Source organism: Oncorhynchus keta, chromosome 11, assembly GCF_023373465.1.
Source record: "Oncorhynchus keta strain PuntledgeMale-10-30-2019 chromosome 11, Oket_V2, whole genome shotgun sequence".
In the NCBI taxonomy this organism is placed as follows: domain Eukaryota; kingdom Metazoa; phylum Chordata; class Actinopteri; order Salmoniformes; family Salmonidae; genus Oncorhynchus; species Oncorhynchus keta.
Window position 1 is genome coordinate 44,867,673 of NC_068431.1, and position 22,001 is coordinate 44,889,673.

General features: G+C 42.6%; 2 protein-coding genes across 7 annotated transcripts in view; one reads left to right on the forward strand and one right to left on the reverse strand.

Moving 5' to 3' along the window:
* The window catches only part of LOC118390310 (neuroligin-2-like), a 79,767-nt gene extending 72,035 nt beyond the window's left edge, over positions 1–7,732 (forward strand). For 2 of the 6 annotated variants that reach the window (XM_052457316.1, XM_052457317.1), the window contains 4 exons: positions 303–568; positions 721–874; positions 2,042–2,408; positions 2,592–7,732. In XM_052457316.1, coding sequence (XP_052313276.1) covers positions 303–568; positions 721–874; positions 2,042–2,408; positions 2,592–3,516 — 1,712 coding nt within the window. In that variant the 3' untranslated portion in view covers positions 3,517–7,732. The remainder of the gene's footprint in view (positions 1–302; positions 569–720; positions 875–2,041; positions 2,409–2,591) is intronic. The other 4 variants (XR_008060598.1, XR_008060601.1, XR_008060600.1 and 1 more) reach the window with 4 other exon arrangements.
* Positions 7,733–8,340: 608 nt separating this feature from the next.
* LOC118390311 (erythropoietin-like) lies at positions 8,341–19,104 on the reverse strand. The gene is made up of 5 exons (XM_035780754.2): positions 18,881–19,104; positions 11,763–11,893; positions 11,478–11,564; positions 9,719–9,883; positions 8,341–9,044 (listed from the first exon to the last, which is right to left on the reverse strand). The coding sequence occupies exons 1-5, from the start codon at positions 18,894–18,896 to the stop codon at positions 8,889–8,891; spliced, it is 555 nt and encodes a 184-aa protein (XP_035636647.1). The 5' UTR covers positions 18,897–19,104; the 3' UTR covers positions 8,341–8,888.
* Between the last annotated feature and the right edge of the window lie 2,897 nt (positions 19,105–22,001).

Genomic DNA, 22,001 nt, shown 5'->3' on the forward strand with positions numbered 1-22,001 from the left:
CAACAAAGTACTGAGTAAAGGGTCTGAATACTTATGTAAATGTGATATTTCATTATTATTATTTTTATAAAGATTTACAAAGATTTTGAAACATGTTTTTTTGCTTTGCCATTATGGGTTATGGTGTGTAGATTGAAGGGGGGGAAACTATTTAATCCATTTTGGAACAAGGCTGTAACGTAATAAAATGTGGAAAAAGTGAAGGGATCTGAAAACTTTCCGAATGCACTTTATATTTATACACTCAGGGATCTACACATTCTACACTACACTAAGTCCTCTGACCCTCTTGTGGCCCCCAGGGCTGTTCCAGAGGGCCATAGCCCAGAGCGGCTCAGCCATCTCCAGCTGGTCGGTCAACTACCGGCCCCTTATGTACACCAAGATCCTGGCTAAGAAGGTAGGCTGCAGCTACGGGGACACGGGCGACCTGGTGGAGTGTCTGAGGAGGAAGAGCTTCAGGGAGCTGGTGGACCAGGACATCCAGCCGGCCAGGTATCACATCGCCTTCGGCCCCGTGGTGGATGGAGACGTGGTTCCCGACGACCCCGAGATTCTCATGCAACAGGTCAGACTCAGCCTCTGGCTCCAGTCACCATTACAAAAAATACAAATATCTGGATTCCTCAGTCTCTTATGTTAATGCAATTACTGTTGCTGTCGCAGTGTCTTTTTCTTCCTCCATTGTTCTGTGATGCTATGTGTGTGTGTTGCCACCAGGGGGAGTTCCTGAACTATGACATCCTGCTGGGGGTGAACCAGGGAGAAGGGCTGAAGTTTGTGGACGACAGTGAGGGGGATGATGGGATCTCTGCAGCTTCCTTCGACTACACCATCTCCAACTTTGTGGACAACCTGTATGGATACCCTGAGGGTGAGAGTTTGTTATAAATGTCCTCATACACACAAACATGTTAGCAGTGGTGGAAACAATACTCAATTGTCATACTTGAGTAAAAGTAAAGATGCCTTAATAGAAAATGATTCAAGTAAAATTGAAAGTCACCCAGTAAAATACTACTTGAGTAAAAGTCTAAAAGTATTTGGTTTTAAATGTACTTAAGTATCAAAAGTAAATGCATTTGCTAAAATATACTTAAGTGTCAAAAATAAAAGTATAAACCATTTCAAAATCCTTATATTAAGCAAACCAGACGGCACAATTTTCTGACGGATAGCCAGGGGCACACTCAAACGCTCCGACATAATTTTCAAACGAAGCATTTGTGTTTAGTGAGTCCTCCAGATTGGAGGCAGTAGGGATGACCAGGAATGTTCTCTTGATAAGTGTGTGAATTCTACCATTTTCCAGTGAAAATGTATAGAGTACTTTTGGGTGTCAGGGATAATTTATGGAGTAAAAAATACATTATTTTCTTTAGGAATGTAGTGAAGTAGAAGTACAATTTGGCAAAAATATAAAAAGTAAAGTACAGATACCCCACAAAAATACTTAAGTAGTACTTTGAAGTATTTTTACTCAAGTACTTTACACCACTGCATGTTAAACATCCCAACAGGAGCAGAAGTAGTGCTCCAGTTACCTATGTGTGTTAAGAGTAGATATATATTTTATTTTACTATTGTTTAGTATTTCATTGCTGGCTATTCAAGGTCTCTCTGTCCCATCTCCTCCCCGTCTCTTGTTGCTTTCTTTCTATCCCCCTCTCTATTTCTCTCCTCTGTCTTTCTCTCCCCTCTGTTTTCCCCCTATATATCTCTCTCCCCCTATCTATCGCTCTCCCCCCCTCTCTCTCTCTCTGTGTGTCTCTCTCCTCCCTCTGTCTCTCGCTCTGTCTCTCCCCCCTCTCTCTCTCTCTCTGTGTGTCTCTCTCTGTCTCTCTCTCCCCCTCTCTCTGTCTCTCCCCCCTCTCTCTGTCTCTCCCCCCTCTCTGTCTCTGTCTCTGTCTCTGTCTCTCTCTCTCTCTCTCTCTCTCTCTCTCTCTCTCTCTCTCTCTCTCTCTCTCTCTCTCTCTCTCTCTCTGTCTCTAATCTCTTTTGCTTGCTCTCTACATTGCTCTCGGTCTGTCTCTGTCTCCAGGTAAGGACATCTTGAGGGAGACCATAAAGTTCATGTACACAGACTGGGCCGACAGGGACAACGGAGACATGAGGAGGAAGACCCTGCTGGCACTGTTCACAGATCACCAGTGGGTGGCGCCAGCGGTGGCCACAGCCAAGCTGCACGCTGAGTTCCAGTCTCCTGTCTACTTCTACACCTTGCACCACCACTGCCAGACGGAGGCCCGGCCAGAGTGGGCGGATGCGGCCCACGGGGATGAGCTGCCCTACGTGTTTGGGGTCCCCATGGTGGGAGCCACTGACCTGTTCCCCTGTAACTTCTCCAAGAATGACGTCATGCTCAGCGCTGTGGTCATGACGTACTGGACCAACTTTGCCAAGACCGGGTCAGTACTGGAGTTAGACAAGACCTAGACACGGCATTGAAATATCAGATTAGAAACTTTATCAGATGCATACAGTACATGCTCAATACTTGTGATAATCTTTTCCTCTCTCTCCCTCTCACACACTCTCTCTCTCACTCTCTCTCACACTCTCTCACTCTCTCTCTCACTCCCTCCCATAAGGGATCCCAACCTGCCTGTACCCCAGGACACTAAATTCATCCACACCAAGCCCAACCGCTTTGAGGAGGTAATCTGGACCAAGTTCAGTTCCAAGGACAAGCAGTACCTCCACATTGGCCTGAAGCCCCGCGTCAGGGACAACTACCGGGCCAACAAGGTGGCCTTCTGGCTGGAGCTGGTGCCTCACCTGCACTCCATGCATGAGGACATCTACCCCATCACCACCCGCCTGCCGCCTGGAGGAGGAGGTCCCCGCGTCCACCGACCTGGCCCCCCTGGGGCACGCTCCACCCGCCACCCCGTCATCTCCACCAACCCCCCTGAACCTGAGCCAGACCCCTCCGAGCCGCCCCGCCGCAACCCGTTCCCCGACGAGATAAGGGACTACTCCACGGAGCTGAGTGTGACAGTGGCGGTGGGCGCCTCGCTGCTCTTCCTCAACGTGCTGGCCTTCGCAGCCCTCTACTACAAACGGGACAAACGCCACGAGCTGCTGCAGAGACGCCACCGCCGCTTGTCCCCCCAGCGCGGCATGGGCACCACCATGGGAGGGGTGGGCGCCCCGTCCCACAACGACCTGGCGCTGAGCCAGGAGGAGGAGCTCATGTCCCTGCAGATGAAGCAGCAGAGGGTGGAGATGGAGCATGGCATCGGCACGCCCCTCCCTTCCCGGGGTCTCCACGGCGACCTGGAGCCTCTACGGGCGCAGGTGGGCCCACCAGACTACACGCTGGCCCTGCGGCGGGCACCGGAGGACGTGCCGCTGATGACGGCCAACACCATTACCATGATCCCAAGCACCATCAGCGGCATGCAGCCCCTCCACCCTTTCAACACCTACCCCCCCGCCCCGCCCCCCACCACCCCCACCCCTGGCCACAGCAACAACGCCCTGCCACACCAACACTCCACCACCCGCGTATAGGACCAGGCACAACCTGTGGTTCAGCAGATACAAACAAACACCCCAGATGGATCCCATCCTGTTCTTTCTCTCTCTCACTGGGATTATCCTCCAGCTTTTTCCTGGGACTCTTTTTCTGTGTTGCTTTTTTCTTTTTTTCTCTCTGTTGTTCTGTTCTCTGTCAATCTCCCCGTGAGGCTGTGCTGTCGCCCCCTACCGTTGGGACACATGGCTCAGTCTGACTCAGGCTGTGGACTGCTGGGACAAAGACCCATCATTACAACTAACACAACTCTATCACACATCCTCCAATCTGTTCATATGTCTGTACAATCTGTGTATTTCACTCTCTTCCTCTCTCTCACTCTGTCTATCTTCCTCTCTCTCTCAACCCATATTACTGCTTCTCTTCTTCTCTGACTCCCACTCACTTTCTCTTCCTGTCTGTTCCTGTGGCTCTTGATCGCAACGTTCACACAATCCTCCCAGTCTCATTTTCGTCCTCCTTTCTCTCTCAAATAAACCTCTTCATGACTCCTTTTTTCCTCTTTGGAGTCTTTTATACAAACACATAAATGTAAATGATGTATTATTGATAAATTGTAAGGATATGAATGAAAAAAGTGGTTGTTCTGATATCTCGTTTTTACCAGCATTCTTGTTGCCAAGAACTGTGATAACGCTCCTCTCTCAATGAGGGTTCAACGGACCACCAGGAGAGGCCCATCCTCACTTGATCTTAAACAAGGAATTACCATCAAAAAAGTGCCAAATGTTTCATCTTTCTTTTTGATCTATCGCACTTTGTTTCGTTTTTTTCTTGCATTCAGTGTTGCACTGTGGCTGGGCTTTACTCAAGGGGGAAAAGACTGAATATATCCTTGTAAAAAAAATATAAAGAGAATATTAAGATTCATAACTGGTTTGCTGTCTGGGAGCTTTTGCATGATTTTTTTTTTCTTCTTTTTTCTAAACGGAGCACGGACATCGGAGTGGAAAGTGTGTTTGTTTTTTACGTTTGGCCTTGTTTTCTCTCACTGTTGTTTTCTTTTCTTCTTGAAAAGTCACTTCTCTTTGTTTTTCTATATCTGCTGAACTTTGTGCACTTCATGACGGAAACTATGTTCTGTTCTGTAGATACTTCACAAGAGGTATCAGGGGATGAATATTGACTATGATTAGAGCAAGAAGAACAAATATGTCCTTTATTATATTTTTTTCATTTCTTATCACCGAGGCTGTGCCACGAGCACCTGCTGCCCTGAGAGACTGTTTGAAGCCCTGTCTCACCCCCCCCCCCTCTTTTTAGTTCACTCTTTCTTCAGCTGTGAAGTGTTGCACGGTCATCGCGTTACCGTCTCAACTGAAGATTGTCTTTGATCATTCCTCTGTAAAAAAAATATATATTGTTGGACTTTACCACTCCGTCAGCTTGCAGTGTTTATCCATGATAGGCCAATACTCGTTTTTCAATCGTGAAAATGTCATATTTCACGTGAATTGCCTCAATGGTAAAAATGGATATGATTCTAAATATTTTCCTGGAAATGAGGGTTGTCTTTGAACAATTATCTTAGTTTTAAGCACTCTTATCCTCTCCTCAGTGGACTTTTAGCTGCGTGCTACAGGTTTCTGGATACTGGATATGTCAGCCTTTTCATCTCTTCTGTTGTTCTGAGATTCTCTCTGTTGTTGAAGGGGGCTCAGACTGACATACTGTAGGTCAAAGGTGAAAAAAAAAACTTGTACGCACGTTTCAGATCTTTCAACTGCACAACTGAACACAGGGACACGTCAAACTCTGGGCATTCGTGAGAAACAAAACTCTTACCGAAGTTGAGACGACGTTAGGAAAACATTGACGTTGAAAACGACAATGGCAATGGAGAGACTAATCATCAGCAGGCACCTGCCATGTCGCCGGTGCACAGAGGACACATTCTGAAACTTGAGTAGAAAAACATTTGATAAACATTACTCACATGTAACACAAACAACACACCTAGTGGGATGTTTTTCCTGTTTTGTTTCCTGTCTTGTTTTGGGATGATGATGATGATGATGATGATCACACTCCGGGGTTATAGACTGGGGTCCATCACAGGGGACTGGACAGAGAACCGGGACTCAGAAAAAGAACAAAACACACATAGAAAGCAAACTGTAAAAAAAAAAATGTTAAAGTGTAAGAGAACAAACTGGTATTTGTAAATATTATGTTTATGGTTTGGTTTATGAGTGAAGGGCCAAATCTTTCCTTTGTGACAACAGGTGCAAGTTCAGACGGCTGATTTGAGCTCTTGTTGTTTGATTTTCTTTCATATCTTAGATTTTCAAGGTCAAAGTGCAACAAGTTATGGGCACATATAAACAGTTATTAACATACATGAATGATCTGTGAATGAAAACTACATCTAAAATCCTAGCATGGTTGAGTTCAACATAAATAGCAGTGGGGACAGGGATATGGCTCAGGTTTCTTTTGGGTAGGAGGGACATACTGGACGTGGGTGGGGTTCTGGGGGCGGTCGGCATTACTTGCACATTTTGTCAACTGCCACATCAATCACGAAGACAGCTTTTGTCTGGAATGACAATTCATTTAAGAGGAGTTCTTTTGCATCTGTTAAGTGGCCAATGGTAAGAGCTGCAGAGATAGCGGATTTAGAGAGAAAATATGGATACAGAGAGAAAGGAAAAAGGGAGAGCGATAGGGAGAGAGACTGAAGGAAAGAAAGGCAGTGACAATGGTAGATAGGCAGTGATAATGGTAGATATGCAATGATAATGGTAGAGGATGGCAGGGATAATGGTAGAGGAAAGCAGTGATAATGATGGAGGTAGAGGAAGGCAGGGATAATGGTAGATATGCAGTGATAATGATGGAGGTAGAGGAAGGCAGTGATAATGGTAGAGGAAAGCAGTGATAATGGTAGAGGAAGGCAGGGATAATGGTAGAGGAAGGCAGGGATAATGGTAGTGGTAGAGTAAGGCAGTGATAATGTTAGAGGAAGGCAGGGATAATGGTAGTGGTAGAGGAAGGCAGTGATAATGTTAGATGTAGAGGAAGGCAGGGATAATGGTAGACATGCAGTGATAATGATGGAGGTAGAGGAAGGCAGGGATAATGGTAGAGGTAGAGGAAGGCAGTGATAATGGTAGAGGAAGGCAGGGATAATGGTAGTGGTAGAGGAAGGCAGTGATAATGTTAGATGTAGAGGAAGGCAGGGATAATGGTAGATATGCAGTGATAATGATGGAGGTAGAGGAAGGCAGTGATAATGGTAGAGGTAGAGGAAGGCAGGGATAATGGTAGAGGTAGAGGAAGGCAGGGATAATGGTAGAGGAAGGCAGGGATAATGGTAGTGGTAGAGAAAGGCAGTGATAATGTTAGATGTAGAGGAAGGCAGGGATAATGGTAGATATGCAGTGATAATGATGGAGGTAGAGGAAGGCAGTGATAATGGTAGAGGTAGAGGAAGGCAGTGATAATGGTAAAGGAAAGCAGTGATAATGGTAGAGGTAGGCATGGTTTGAAACTGTGCTCAACCCAAACCTACAAAACAAGGGAACTTTAATCTTGATAGTGGTGCTGTTGGTAATTGTTAGTGACACTCACTGTCCTGAGAAGTGACATAGTATTACCGAATAGCTTAGAGCAGGTACAGTATGTTGTCAACACCTTCAGTCAGTACTCTTCAGTATTGTTTCAGACTCTGATGGTTGTGGTTGCTTTGCTGTCCTTTACTATAATGTCTGCCATGCACATTGTTTAAGTCATTTTCTGGAATATCAGCTCACCTGTTTGCTGTCCATTTGAGATGCCCATGTTTCCAAAAAAAGAACAAAGAAAAGGCAGTATTTTTCTATTTAAAAAAAATGTGACTGAAATTTGGAAACCGGGGATATGACAGCCAACAGACTGGAAGCACACTCTCACCTGTTTACACGGTGACACTAAGTCTGGCGTTGGCTCAATGTTACAAACAAAAAAAACATTGCAAAGATGCAAATCTCTACTTTTCCAAGGTTTGCGCCGGGTTGCCGAAAAAGACTTGCACCTGTTTGTGTGTTTTCATTTAGTCTGGAATCCGTAACCTACTGGAGGATTGAGACACTGTAAGAAAGCATAACGAACGGGTTTAAAGAATGACGTTAACATTTCATATAGAGGCTATGACACACTGTATGTTGTGTGTCTGAACTGGAGAACATTAAAAAGATATCCTTAAACAAATGATCATATTTGCTTTCCCTATATTTTAACACACAATATCCAATGATTTATCATCGCTTATCTGTGAGTGGTTGCTAATCTGATTAATGATTACCCATGTTGACATTATTGATCTTCTTTGATTGGTGTTCTTTTGTTTAGTTTTTTTGTGAAAATGACTAGGTCTATATACACATAATGAGATGATTTCATGATGATATTTTTAGAGCCAGAGCCGGTTGTGTTCTTTGTATAACCAGTGCATAAGTAGGGCAACGATGCCAAGGTCTATCCAGCAGAGGGCAGCAGAGTCCAGAACGGTCTCGACTAGGAACTGATCTCATTATCAGACTCAGTGCTCTGCTTGTTAGGCCAGAGAGCTGTGTGTGCTGCCTGGTGGTGAAATTACAATGTCTACTCTGACCCCAAAGACAGGGTAAGTCGGAGGGAGGGCCACACAGACAGTCCGAGTGCAGAGAGCACACAGTGAGAAGTGACTAATACATTGTCTGAATTATAACAGTACTGACAAGCATATTACATGAACACACAAACCACTGACTACAGTATGTTAAACCTGAGCATCAATCATAAAATATGGTTCAAAGACTTCCAAGTACACACTCGTATATGAAAATAGAGATTTATAACACAAAAGTTATTTTAAAAAAACACATTTTAAGACAATGTATAAATAAAATGAAAAATCGAAATCATTGGATTTAGGACTTTATATATCATCTTCTCATATGATCTGTACCCACTGGGCACAAACTGGTTGAATCAATGTTGTTTCCACGTCATTTCAATGAAATTAAGTTGAACCAACATGGAATAGACATTGAATTGGCGTCTGTGCCCAGCGGGTACTGTCTGTAGCTTATTCCCGCTGCATGCATCAGAGCTCATTGTGGTACTGACAGGTAGTACTAGGAACCGATGAGGTCAATGAGTTGTAGAAGTGACCTTTTTCTCTCTCTCACTCGTTCATGGTTTCTCATCAGCTCCACCCACATCAACTGACTTTCCCACCAGTTTCTATCCAGCCAACAACGACCTTGTCTACACATTCCATACTTGGAAGTCCATTCAGAGATTTCAGCAGAAGTCCAATGACCTCATCCTCTCTCTAAACAATGGTCCAATCACAGCCTCTTGTCTTCAGGGAAAGCTCCAATCACGTGCTGTTCTGTTGACAGGCAGGTGCGTTGGTGAGCAGCAGGCGAACCTTCCCTCGTAGGAAGTTGGTGTGGACACGGAGCAGCTCGGATAGGGACGACACCTTCCTGGTCGCTGAGTCACCTACTGCTGGCGCTGGAGAGAGGGACAGGTCCTGTTCAATGGATGAGAGGAAGAACAAGGGCTAACATACAAACCCTAAAAAGAAAGCACCACTCATCTGTTCTGTGGAAGGGGTTCTATTCCAGGTTCTCTTCCCGCCCCACTACTCCATACCAAAAACAACACGCAGCCAAATAGAAGACACATTCTGTTCCCTTTCCATAACTCCCACTGCTATGTCTGGCCTGCTCAATGCCGTTTCAGTCACTGAACTGCCCGACCCTGAAAAGTTCCTGGCTTCTGACCGAGAAGCAAACAAACACAGCAGGCAGGTGGTGGCACGCTGAGGGGAGAGGAACGTCTGACTGACTGTACCCATGGTCCATGATCCCAATCTACAACTAGGCTCTCTGCTGTGGAGGAACAGTATGTGCACACTGAGACACATCCAATTAAAAAGGGACGGGAGTTTTTCCCTGGTCAACTGATCAGACCAGGAACATCTCCTGGTCTTACGTAAACAAACTGTTTACATTTTAGTAAACACTCATACAGCAGCGAGTGCATACTTTTCCCATACCGGTCCCCCGTGGGGATCGAAACCACAACCCTGGCGTTACAAACACCATGCGCTACCAACTGAGCCACACGGAACCCCTGCTCACACCACAGTCCCATCCACTGGTCATGCTGTAGACGAGACACTCACAGTCCTCAGTGAGTCACCTTGATGTGGAGGCTGCGCAGCACCTGGCCCAGGCTGTGGATGTTGCTCTTGTTGTTGTCGATGAGGCTCTTTACGGCAGCACGGCTCACTGACTCCCTCACAGCACCCAGGGCCTGGCTGAACAGAAACAGCCCCGACTGGACCTCCAGAGCCTGCTCCTCAGTCTGGGAAAACACACACAAATGACACATTACATAAACACATACGTTAAAACACAAGTCCCTGAATATGTCATTATACATTGCCATATATAGCAAAAGAACCATATGCACATTAGGGCCAATGTATCCCAGTATTAATGGGTACACTGTACGTAAATAAATGTATTGGCAGAGAGAGCTCAATGGACTCAATGGAAGTCCATACAGGACTTGTCCTTTATTCAGATTACAACCACTCACTTCTGGTCATTTGAAAATGAAATCATCTCCAAAAATATTGCTTTTTAAAAACAAGCCATAGAAAGCTGGTCGCAATTGAACTTTAATCCACCAGAAAAAATACAATAATATTACAACAAATACTATGGTTAAACTCAAATAAACAAATACTATGGTTAAACTCAAATAAACAAATACTATGGTTAAACTCAAATAAACAAATACTATGGTTAAACTCAAATATACAAATACTATGGTTAAACTCAAATATACAAATACTATGGTTAAACTCAAATAAACAAATACTATGGTTAAACTCAAATAAACAAATACTATGGTTAAACTCAAATAAACAAATACTATGGTTAAACTCAAATATACAAATACTATGGTTAAACTCAAATATACAAATACTATGGTTAAACTCAAATATACAAATACTATGGTTAAACTCAAATAAACAAATACTATGGTTAAACTCAAATAAACAAATACTATGGTTAAACTCAAATATACAAATACTATGGTTAAACTCAAATAAACAAATACTATGGTTAAACTCAAATATACAAATACTATGGTTAAACTCAAATATACAAATACTATGGTTAAACTCAAATAAACAAATACTATGGTTAAACTCAAATAAACAAATACTATGGTTAAACTCAAATAAACAAATACTATGGTTAAACTCAAATATTACAAATTGATTTTTAAAAATGTTGGGCGACGAAATGTTTAAAAACGGTTTAATCTTTGATAATGATATCATAAAAATGAATGCTGGAGTTATGTCACACATGCAAGAGAAACATATGGAAATGTCTGCTCTACCCAAAATTACATCCAACTAATTGTAGCATTACCGCAAAAAAATGAAAGAGGCAAGTGGAAAGGGGAAAAAGTAAGGAACTTGTCTGTCGGCCCTGTATTAAAGACCAAAAATAAGTTAAAGAAAATTATACCAGTTTCATTTAAGGACCAAAGAAGACAGCTGTGCCATTCAGATTTAGAAATAGTTGTGAAGAGATTTTCAATGTACCGATTCCATGTGGTTTATGAACTGATACACAAAATGACACCGGATTCAAAACTTGACACAACTGTGGGAAGCATTGGAGTCAACATGGGCCAGCATCCCTCTGAAACACTTTCGACACCTCGTAGAGTCCATGCCCTGACAAATTGAGTCTGTTCTGCAAAAGGAGTTGCAGCTCTTATCAGGAAGGTGTTCTTAATGTTTTGTACACGTTTTTTTACATGTTTTGTGTAGAGAAACCAGAAGAAATGGGTCAAACACTTCTCTCTATACTATATGGCCCTGGCTTGTGCTATTCATGTACAGTAGGTATTTAACTGATAGACAGGTACTCACATCCTTTGTCTCCAATACCACAAAGTCAACGTTGGTCAGTGGAACCACGAAGGTGCCTGTCACGCCACACCCTGCCTTGCAACCTCGCTGCGTGAGGGAAAGAAGGCAAGACAGATTGACAATTAGAGCAAGATCAGACACACAAATAAAGATGAAGTGTCTCTGTACATAATACACTGTAATAATATCCTCATCCATTTCACTTCTAATGTGACATTTTCCAGACATGTAAAAGTTGCCCAGGTCCATCTAGTGGTGGTTAGGCCCAGTCAGTCAGTGTCTCACCAGAGCGGTCTCTGTGTCACGGGCCTCCATGATGAAGCGGTCCAGAACGCGGGGGTCACAGATGGGCCTGACAGGAGAAGGGAGGCCTCGCCCTGCCCACTGGAGTACCGTCAGCAGTACCGCCACCAGCCCTGGGGGAACAACACACATCCTCAGGCAGACGCTGGAAATGGTGGCTGAGAGCAGATACAGACAGTCATATAACAGACTGTGATGTCAACCAGAGAACAGAGGATGTCAGCTAGCGGAATCCCTTAAGCAGATTTACTGGAAATACTGTGGAGTAACTGACTGCCGACTGTTCGGCTGTCCAAACAGTTTTGCATTTAGTTTAGGTGGTTTCTATTTTGCTTTCCAATGCAAGAACTCATTGGAAGGGTAGATTGCCCTGATAGTCTTCCCGAATTTGGGAGTGACAGGAGACATTGCATACTTTACGCATCATAGAGGTCGGTGCAGGTCTAGCTCCATTCCTCACCGTTGGACAACATTAGCCCTAGTTCAGACACTGCTCTATCTCCACATCAAACAAAAAAATGAGCCACTTTCACTTTGGAAGATCTGGGATAGAGTGCCATTTGAAACCTCGTTGGCCTAATTTATTTTTTGGGGGGAGGGGGGTATTGATATTGCAGATAGATTGTACCTTCCATCAATGTTATTGTCTGCATCATTTCCAATCCCCCATATATACACTGCTCAAAAAAATAAAGGGAACACTTAAACAACACAATGTAGCTCCAAGTCAATCACACTTCTGTGAAATCAAACTGTCCACTTAGGAAGCAACACTAATTGACAATAAATTTCACATGCTGTTGTGCAAATGGAATAGACAACAGGTGGAAATTATAGGCAATTAGCAAGACACCCCCAATAAAGGAGTGGTTCTGCAGGTGGTGACCACAGACCACTTCTCAGTTCCTATGCTTCCTGGCTGATGTTTTGGCCACTTTTGAATGCTGGCTGTGCTTTCACTCTAGTGGTAGCATGAGACGGATTATACAACCCACACAAGTGGCTCAGGTAGTGCAGCTCATCCAGGATGGAACATCAATGCGAGCTGTGGCAAGAAGGTTTGCTGTGTCTGTCAGCGTAGTGTCCAGAGCATGGAGGCGCTACCAGGAGACAGGCCAGTACATCAGGAGACGTGGAGGAGGCCGTAGGAGGGCAACAACCCAGCAGCAGGACCGATACCTCCACCTTTGTGAAAAGAGGAGCAGGAGGACCACTGCCAGAGCCCTGCAAAATGACCTCCAGCAGGCCACAAATATGCATGTGTCTGCTCAAACGGTCAGAAACAGACTCCATGAGGGTGGTATGAGGGCCCGACGTCCACAGGTGGGGATTGTGCTTACAGCCCAACACCGTGCAGGACGTTTGGCATTTGCCAGAGAACACCAAGATTGGCAAATTCGCCATTGGCGCCCTGTCCTCTTCACAGATGAAAGCAGGTTCATACTGAGCACATGTGACAGACGTGACAGTCTGGAGACGCCGTGGAGCATGCCCAGGCGTTGTAGGGAGGTCATACAGGCACGTGGAGGCCACACACACTACTGAGCCTCATTTTGACTTGTTTTAAGGACATTACAGCAATGTTGGATCAGCCTGTAGTGTGGTTTTCCACTTTCATTTTGAGCGTGACTCCAAATCCAGACCTTCATGGGTTGATAAATTTGATTTCCATTGATAATTTTTGTGTGATTTTGTTGTCAGCACATTCAACTATGTAAAGAAAAAAGTATTTAATAAGAATATTTCATTCAGATCTAGGATGTGTTATTTTAGTGTTCCCTTTATGTTTTTGAGCAGTGTATTTGTTGTAAACAGTTGAAGTCAGGAGTTTACATACACCTTAGCCAAATAGATTTAAACTCAGTTTTCATTTGATCCTAGTAAAAATTCCCTGTCTTAGGTCAGTTAGGATCACCACTTTATTTTAAGAATGTGAAATGTCAGAATAATAGTAGAGATAATTATTTATTTCAGCTTTTATTTCTTTCATTACATTCCCAGTGGGTCAGACGTTTACATACACTCGATTAGTATTTGGTAGCATTGCCTTTAAATTGTTTAATTTGGGTAAATGTTTCAGGTAGCCTTCCACAAGCTTCCCACAATAATTTGGGTGAATTTTGGCCCATTCCTCCTGGCAGAGCTGGTGTAACTGAGTCAGGTTTGTAGGCCTCCTTGCTGGCACACGCTCTTTCAGTTCTGCCCAAACATGTTCTATAGGATTGAGGTCAGGGCTTTGTGGTGGCCACTCCAATACCTTGACTTTGTTGTCCTTAAGCCATTTTGCCACAACTTTGGAACTATGCTTGAGGTCATTGTCCATTTGGAAGACCCATTTGCAACCAAGCTTTAACTTCCTGACTGATGTCTTGAGATGTTGCTTCAATGTATCCACATAATTTTCCTACCTCATGATGCCATCTATTTTGTGAAGTGCACCAGTCCCTCCTGCAGCAAAGAACCCCCACAACATGATGCTGCCACCCCAGTGCTTCACAGTTGGGATGGTGTTAATTGGCTTGCAAGCCTCCACCTTTTTCCTCCAAAGATAACGATGATCATTATGGCCAAACAGTTCTATTTTTGTTTTATCAGACCAGAGGACATTTCTCCAAAAAGTTAGATCTTTGTCCCCATGTGCAAACCGTAGTCTGGCTTTTTTATGGTTTTGGAGCATTTGCATCTTCCTTGCTGAGCAGCATTTCAGGTTATGTCGATATAGGACTCATTTTACTGTGGATATAGATACTTTTGTACCTTGCTGTTGTTCTGGGATCGATTTGCACTTCCCGCACCAAAGTATGTTCATCTCTAGTAGACGGAACGCGTCTCCTTCCTGAGCGGTATGACGGCTGCGTGGTCCCATGGTGTTTTTTCTTGCGTACTATTGTTTGTATAGATGAATGTGGTACCTTCAGGCATTTGGAAATTGCTCCCAAGGATGAACCAGACTTGTGGAGGGTTACAATTTGTTTTCTGAGGTCTTGGCTGATTTCTTTTAATTTTCCCATGATGTCAAGCAAAGAAGCACTGAGTTTGAAGGTAGGCCTTGAAATACATCCACAGGTACACCTCCAATTGATTCAAATTATGTAAATTAGCCTATCAGAAGCTTTGAAGGCCATGACATAATTTCTGGAATTTTCCAAGCTGTTTAATTAAAGGCACAGTCAACTTAGTGTATGTAAACTTCTGACCCACTGGAATTGTGATACAATTTGTTTGTAAACAAATGTTGGAAACATTACTTGTGTCATGCACAAAGTAGATGTCGACTTAATATAATAATAATATATGCCATTTAGCAGACGCTTTTATCCAAAGCGACTTACAGTCATGTGTGCATACATTCTACGTATGGGTGGTCCCGGGAATCGAACCCACTACCCTGGCGTTACAAGCGCCATGCTCTACCAACTGAGCTACAGGACTACTTGCCAAAACCATAGTTTGTTAACAAGAAATGTGTGGAGTGGTTGAAAAACAAGTTTTAACAACGATTTTTACTATGCTCTACATTGTAGAATAGTGAAGACATCAAAACTATGAAATAACACATATGGAATCATGTAGTAACCAAAAAAAGTGTTAAACAAATTAAAATAGATTTTAGATTCTTCAAAGTAGCCACCCTTTGCCTTGAGGACAGCTTTGCACACTCTTGGCATTCTTTCAAACAGCTTCATAAGGTAGTCAGTCACCTGGAATGCATTTCAATCAACAATGTGTGCCTTGTTCAATGTTAATTTGTGGAATTTCTTTCCTTCTTGATGCATTTGAGCCAATCAGTTGTGTTGTGACTAGGAGTGGTATACAGAAGATAACCCTATTTGGTAAAAGACCAAGTCCATATTATGGCAAGAACAGCTCAAATAAACAAAGAGAAAAAACATCATTACTTTAAGACATGAAGGTCAGTCAATCTGGAACATTTCAAGAACCTTGAAAGTTTCAAGTGCATTCGCAAAAGCCATCAAGCGCTATGATGAAGCTGGCTCTCATGAAGACCGCCACAAGAAAATAAAGAGGATAGGTTCATTACAGTTAACAACCTCAGAAATAGCAGCCCAAATAAATACCTCACAGAGTTCAAGTAACAGACACATCTCAACTATTCAGAGGAGACTGCCTGAAACAGGCCTTCATGGTCAAATTGCTGCAAAAAACTACTAAAGGCCACCAATAAGAAAAAGAGACTTGCTTGGGCCAAGAAACACAAGGAATGGACATTAGACCAGTGGAAATCTGTCCTTTGATCTGATGAGTCCAAATTTGAGATTTTTGGTTCCAACTTCCGTGTCTTTGTGAGATGCAGAGTAGGTGAATGGATGATCTCCACATGTGTGGTTCCCACCGTGAAGCATGGAGGAGGAGGTGTGATGGTGCATTGCTGGTGACACTGTCTGTGACTTATTTAGAATTCAAGGCACACTTAACCAGCAAGGTACGCAGCGATACGCCATCCCATCTGGTTTGTGATTAGTGGGACTATCATTTGTTTTTCAACAGGACAATGACCCAACACACCTCCAGGCTGTGTAAGGGCTATTTGACCAAGAAGGAGTGATGGAGTACTGCACTAGATGACCTCCACAATCACTCGACCTCAACCCAATTGAGATGGTTTGGGATTAGTTGGACCGCAGAGTAAAGGAAAAGCAGCCAACAAGTGCTCAGCATATGTGTGAACTCCTTCAAGACTGTTGGAAAATAATTCCAGGTGAAGCTGGTTGAGAGAATGCCAAGAGTGTGCAAAGCTGCCATCAAGGCAAAGGGTGGCTCCTTTGAAGAATATAACATGTATTTTGATTTCTTCAACACTTTTGTGGTTACTACATGATTCCATGTGTGTTATTTCATAGTTTTGATGTCTTCACTATTATTTTACAATGTAGATGATAGTACAAATAAGGAAAACCCCTTGAATGAGTAGGTGTGTCCAAACTTTGACTAGTACTTAATAAGGCGTATCAAAATAATATGCACACAACACAGAATGTTAAAGGAAATATGAACATCTTATTTCAATTTAATAGATGTAGCTAGCACCAAATGTTTTTTTGCTGAGGATGTTGAGGACATCGCTGAATAATCATTCCTACTAAAGTTAATACTATTTACATTTTTCAGTTGGACTTTTCTAGAATAAAAAATATAAACGCAACATGCAAAGTGTTGGACCCATGTTTCATAAGCTGAAATAAAAGATCCCAGAAAGGTTATATATGCCAAAAAGCATATTTCTCTCAAATGTTGTGCACAAATTTGTTTACATTAGTCTTAGTGAGCATTTCACCTTTGCCAAGGTAATCCATCCACCTTACAGGTGTGGCATATTAAGAAGCTGATTAAACAGCATGATCATTACACAGTTACACCTTGTGCTGGAGACAATAAAAGGCCACTCTAAAATGTGAAGTTTTGTCAAACAACACTATGCCACAGATGTCTCAAGTTTTGAGGGAGTGTGCAATTGGCATGCTGACTGCAGGAATGTCCACCAGAGCTGTGGTCAGAGAATTGAATGTTCATTTCCCTACCATAAGCCGCCTCCAACATCGTTTTAGAGAATTTAGTAGTACGTCCAACCGGCCTCACAACGTATATGGCATTGAGTGGGCGAGCGGTTTCCTGATGTCAACGTTGTGAACAGAGTGCCCCATGGTGGCGGTGGGGTTATGGTATGGGCAGGCATAAGCTACAGACAACAAAAACACGTAATTTTGTTGATGGCCCATTGTCGTGCCAATCATCTGCCGCCGTCACCCCATGTTTCAGCATGATAATGCACGGACCCATGTCGCAAGAATCTGTAAACAATTCCTGGAAGCTGAAAATGTCCCAGTTCTTCCATGGCCTGCATACTCACTAGACATGTCACCCATTGAGCATGTTTGGGATGCTCTGGGACTGTGTACGACAGCATGTTCCAGTTGCCGTCAATATCCAGCAACTTCGCACAGCCATTGAAGAGGAGTGGGACAACATTCCACAGGCCACAATGAACAATGGGGGTAAGTGTAACCGGTGTGAAATGGCTAGCTAGCTACTAGCTTTAACACCCTGTGTAGGAGGTATGTTTTACTCACTTAAATAGTTAATGCTATGAGTCTGAAATGGGGAATTTAATTGGAATGCTTTTAATATGAATCTGTGTTAAATCTATTCAAGAAAAAGTAAACATATACAACGTCAATAGTAGGATTCTTCCGCGAAGTCCTCTGCAATTGTTTAATGTGCTTCATCTAGAAAATGTTCATATTTTCTTTAGGCCGAAAATTCTGCGTTGTGTCCGTGTTCTTTTTGATAAGTGCGGTATGTTTATATGAATGGAAGAATAGAAATGACATTACATTGATTGCATAGAATTCTAACAGTGACCTTTAATGTTGTTGTTATAGATCAGAGTGGCAAACTGCACAGTTAATTACCATGACGTGCTTAGCTATAAATGCTTTGTGAACGGGAAAATAGATGACATTCCTTTGACTTCATAGAATTCACACATAGAACTTTCATGTGTGCGTTATAGACCAGCATGACCAACTTGATTGTGATGTGGAGGGCTATAAATGAGTTACAAAATAGTTTTTACCCTCAACTACAACGATTTGATCCGTAAAATGTGCCCCGGGGATTCAACCCTGAGGGGTTCTTTACGCACCATTGACCTTCAGTGAGAAGAAGTTAAGTCACGGGCCTATTCTGGCCAGTGGGGGGAATGGAGCTGGTATCAGCTATATCAGCACGGTTTTCAAAACGTTGTTTAGCCTTTTGGCATATTCACTAAATGGTATGGCAGAAGCACACGTTTGAGAACAGCCATAATGATGATTCGACGTTGTTGTAATAGTGCATCTATTATTAAGATACCTAAATATGAGACCATACGGATACCATCGAAGGCACCGTAGGCACGCCCCTCTGAAAATCTAGGGTACTTTGGAAACCTTCAAGAATGCGTTTGGAACTTTGCGCACTAAAGTTCATGGATAGATATATTCTCCTGAATATGTTTGCCTCAGTTTTAAGCTATATCACCAACACAGTATGGTTATCAAATTAAGAATTGTTTCAATCGTGTGCTATAGATATCTTACCTGAAATGGAAGACATTCGCAAAATGGTCCAACATTTTTAGAATGCATTGCTAAACAAAGTAAATGTGTAATATACACAGTAAAAAAAAACACATCCGTGACCAAATTATCTATTTTGTAGGCCTACACTCCAGCAGCCTATAAGAAATTCTCTCGAAATTCGTCTACGTTTTCTCCACCTGTATCCTTGTCCATTGTTCCGAGCGCAAAGAAATGCCGCGTGCACACCGGAGCAAGTACCCCTTGCTGGCCTCGCCCACCAACAGTTTTCATTGGTTGAGGCGCGTTCCCCTTTCCAACACGCTCAACACAAAGTAGCCTGGGTGGTGATAACTCAGCACGTCCTTTAACAGATCATCTAATTTAGCTGACTGTGCAATTATATGATTATAGGTTCACAGAGTCACGTCTAACAATAACAAATCATTGTTTTCTAACTTAATTCTGAGTTAATATTTTATCCTGCCTTTAAATACGTTTTTTATGAATGCTGTTGGTGTTACAACTATTCACTCTTTCACATGTTGAAAATGTTTGTTTATTTCGTTGCTATGGTCACCGCAGTAGTAGCGCATGAGTAAAGTCACTGAGGAAGCCAAGCCAGGGAAAAGACATATTACAACAGATGTGTTGTGATACTTGCGTTGTTTGCTCTATATAACAGGCTAGTTCATATGACTTGCCACCGTGATATATAGGCATAAGGCCAAGACAATAAGAAAACACAGAATAGATTCAACCACACCTTTGTTTCATCACAAAAACGGAGAGCAACATGTCTGGTGGAGTTCACAAAGCGTATTGCATGTAACGAACAGTTAGTTACATGACCTACAGCATGGTTAATCAAGTCAATGTTGCCGAGATTGTCAGACTACTAAACAACTATTGATTTAGAACACCAGAAAATTAACACAATTTGCAAAGAAAACAGTACCACACCAGCATTTCAACTTCAACATTTCAACATCATCAAACCACCTATGCTTAGTCTAATACACTGATGACTTTAAACATTCATGTTGCAGTCCGTGATACTGATTTGTGTGTTTGTGTGTGCATAAGGAGAAAAAACATGTTGACTCATACTACTTGTAGAGAAACTGCAATTGCCAACCTCCTTTTTCATGTTGCCGAAACAGTCTATGACTTTGTTACGCAGTGCACACTTTTAGTTTTTGTTGTCCTAGACTACCTGGCTAAAATGCTTGATCGCTAGCCTAACTTTCTTTCATGGAAAACGATTAGCCAGCTACTTAACATTTGCCTACTACGTCTAGCTACATATTGAACTTCCATCCTCTCAGGCCAGAGGCACAATGTATGAATTTATGGTTGGATCAGAATTAACATCATAATCATTGGCCAGTATGGATAATTAAGCAAAACCACAAGTCCAAACTCCTATCACAGTCCATGGCTAATTTAGGAAAGGGACAATTTTAGTTAACTAGCTAGTCACCTGAGGACAACAACACAACAAGATGAAACAATTCACATGTTTTTTCTGTCAATGACATTTGGCTTGATGTGGTGTGATTGGTGTGAAGCCAAATCCAAACTGGCCTCCCTTCACACTTTTTTTTTTTGGTGTGCCAGGACCGTTCACAGTTTAGCTCACTCAGTTTAGCTCAAAGCTGTTTGGATATTATTGTATTTTTTTAAAATATCATGGGAGGCCAAATGCTCGCTGGCTCCCCTTGCATTCAATGCAAAGGGCAGCAACAATATCATACTCTTTTTGACAAGACAGCATCAGATAGATGGGCTACACATACAGAGCCAGATGGGCGCTGTTTCGCTTGACCCTCCTCCATTGAGATACATTCAGCCTCTTGCAAATGGAAGGGAAATTATGAAACCTCAGAGAGACAAAATATAAATGATTTAGTATTGGTCATTTTTTTCTTGGTACATTTTTTGTGGAAGCCTGTCTTCCCTTGGCATTCATGAATACATGCCACTGGGTCACCGGCATCTGTTGTTCTCAATCTCGAAAAGGGTGCATTTGCGCCCAGCAATTCGGGGCGTTCCTGCATGTTGCCATTCCTACATTCCATCGGAACCCCTCTTTATACTTCTATTGGTCCATTTTTAAGCTAGGACTCTGGTACACAGGCAGGGCGATCCAGTCAGGGTGTGAATTACACTGTGACATTCGGGGGTCTCTTAAAAAAAAGAAGTTGTGAGCCTAATAACAAAGACATAATTTAACGATAAAACGTATGACCTTTTTGGCATGAACATGATTTGTCACTTCAAAAAGTAAGTTACCTGTTATGCATGTTTGTCTACTCCAACATAATTCCAGCATCCAAACTGCATGTATTCTCGCACCATTTGACGAATGGAAATCAACATCTGTTTACAAATCACACCAAAAAGTGAGTCTAATGACATTCAGTGATTGCCATTGATTAGGTCTACATTAATTGATGCATCATGCTGACAAATTGACCTTATTTGTAGCCTGAAAAGTCGGGACACCCGAAATGGGTCTGAAACCATCCCTGGAAAAAACGTGATGGTCACCCTAACACACAGTTAATTTACTTGTATAGGCTATTGTGTATTACCATGAACGTCAAATAGGCCTACCAGTAGCCAGTGATGTAGTGGTAAAACATTTCTTTTAAATAGTTGGGTAAACTCTGATTGCCGGTCGCGGTGAGAGAAAATAATTACGCTCCCTATACTTTTAATGTATTTTTCTGGAAAAAAAAGGAGGGTAAACTGTGTTTACTTGCATTTACCCTCCACTAGGCATAAAACACTGCCGGTAGCCTCCCCTTTCAGCCGAGGACATTTTACACATATGAACACATGCAGAACAGGTAGCCTGCATTCAATATAATAGCCCTACATGAGTTGAACGCTTGGAGTCTTCACAGATCCTGTGACATTAAACACTACCTTTCTTTCCGTACATTAATGACATGTATTTGTCATTATTAAGCATTTAACAACTGAATTCAAACATTGAACTTAAACTCTGTACGATACCTGAATCTTGGAGATCTCAGAAAATCCACTGTAAGTGTTGCTATGCCAACGTAACATGTCATTATGTTTCACCTTGAAAACTGTTTTCATGGGCACACAAAATAATGTAGGCCTGTGG

What these genes read in the sequence shown, in the direction of transcription:
- LOC118390311 (XM_035780754.2), bottom strand. An exon ending in TGGTATTGGAGACAAAGGAT is followed by an intron (nt 9,884 to 11,477) that starts GTGAGTACCTGT and finishes GTGTTTTCCCAG; the next exon opens with ACTGAGGAGCAGGCTCTGGA. An exon ending in TGCGCAGCCTCCACATCAAG is followed by an intron (nt 9,045 to 9,718) that starts GTGACTCACTGA and finishes TCCATTGAACAG; the next exon opens with GACCTGTCCCTCTCTCCAGC.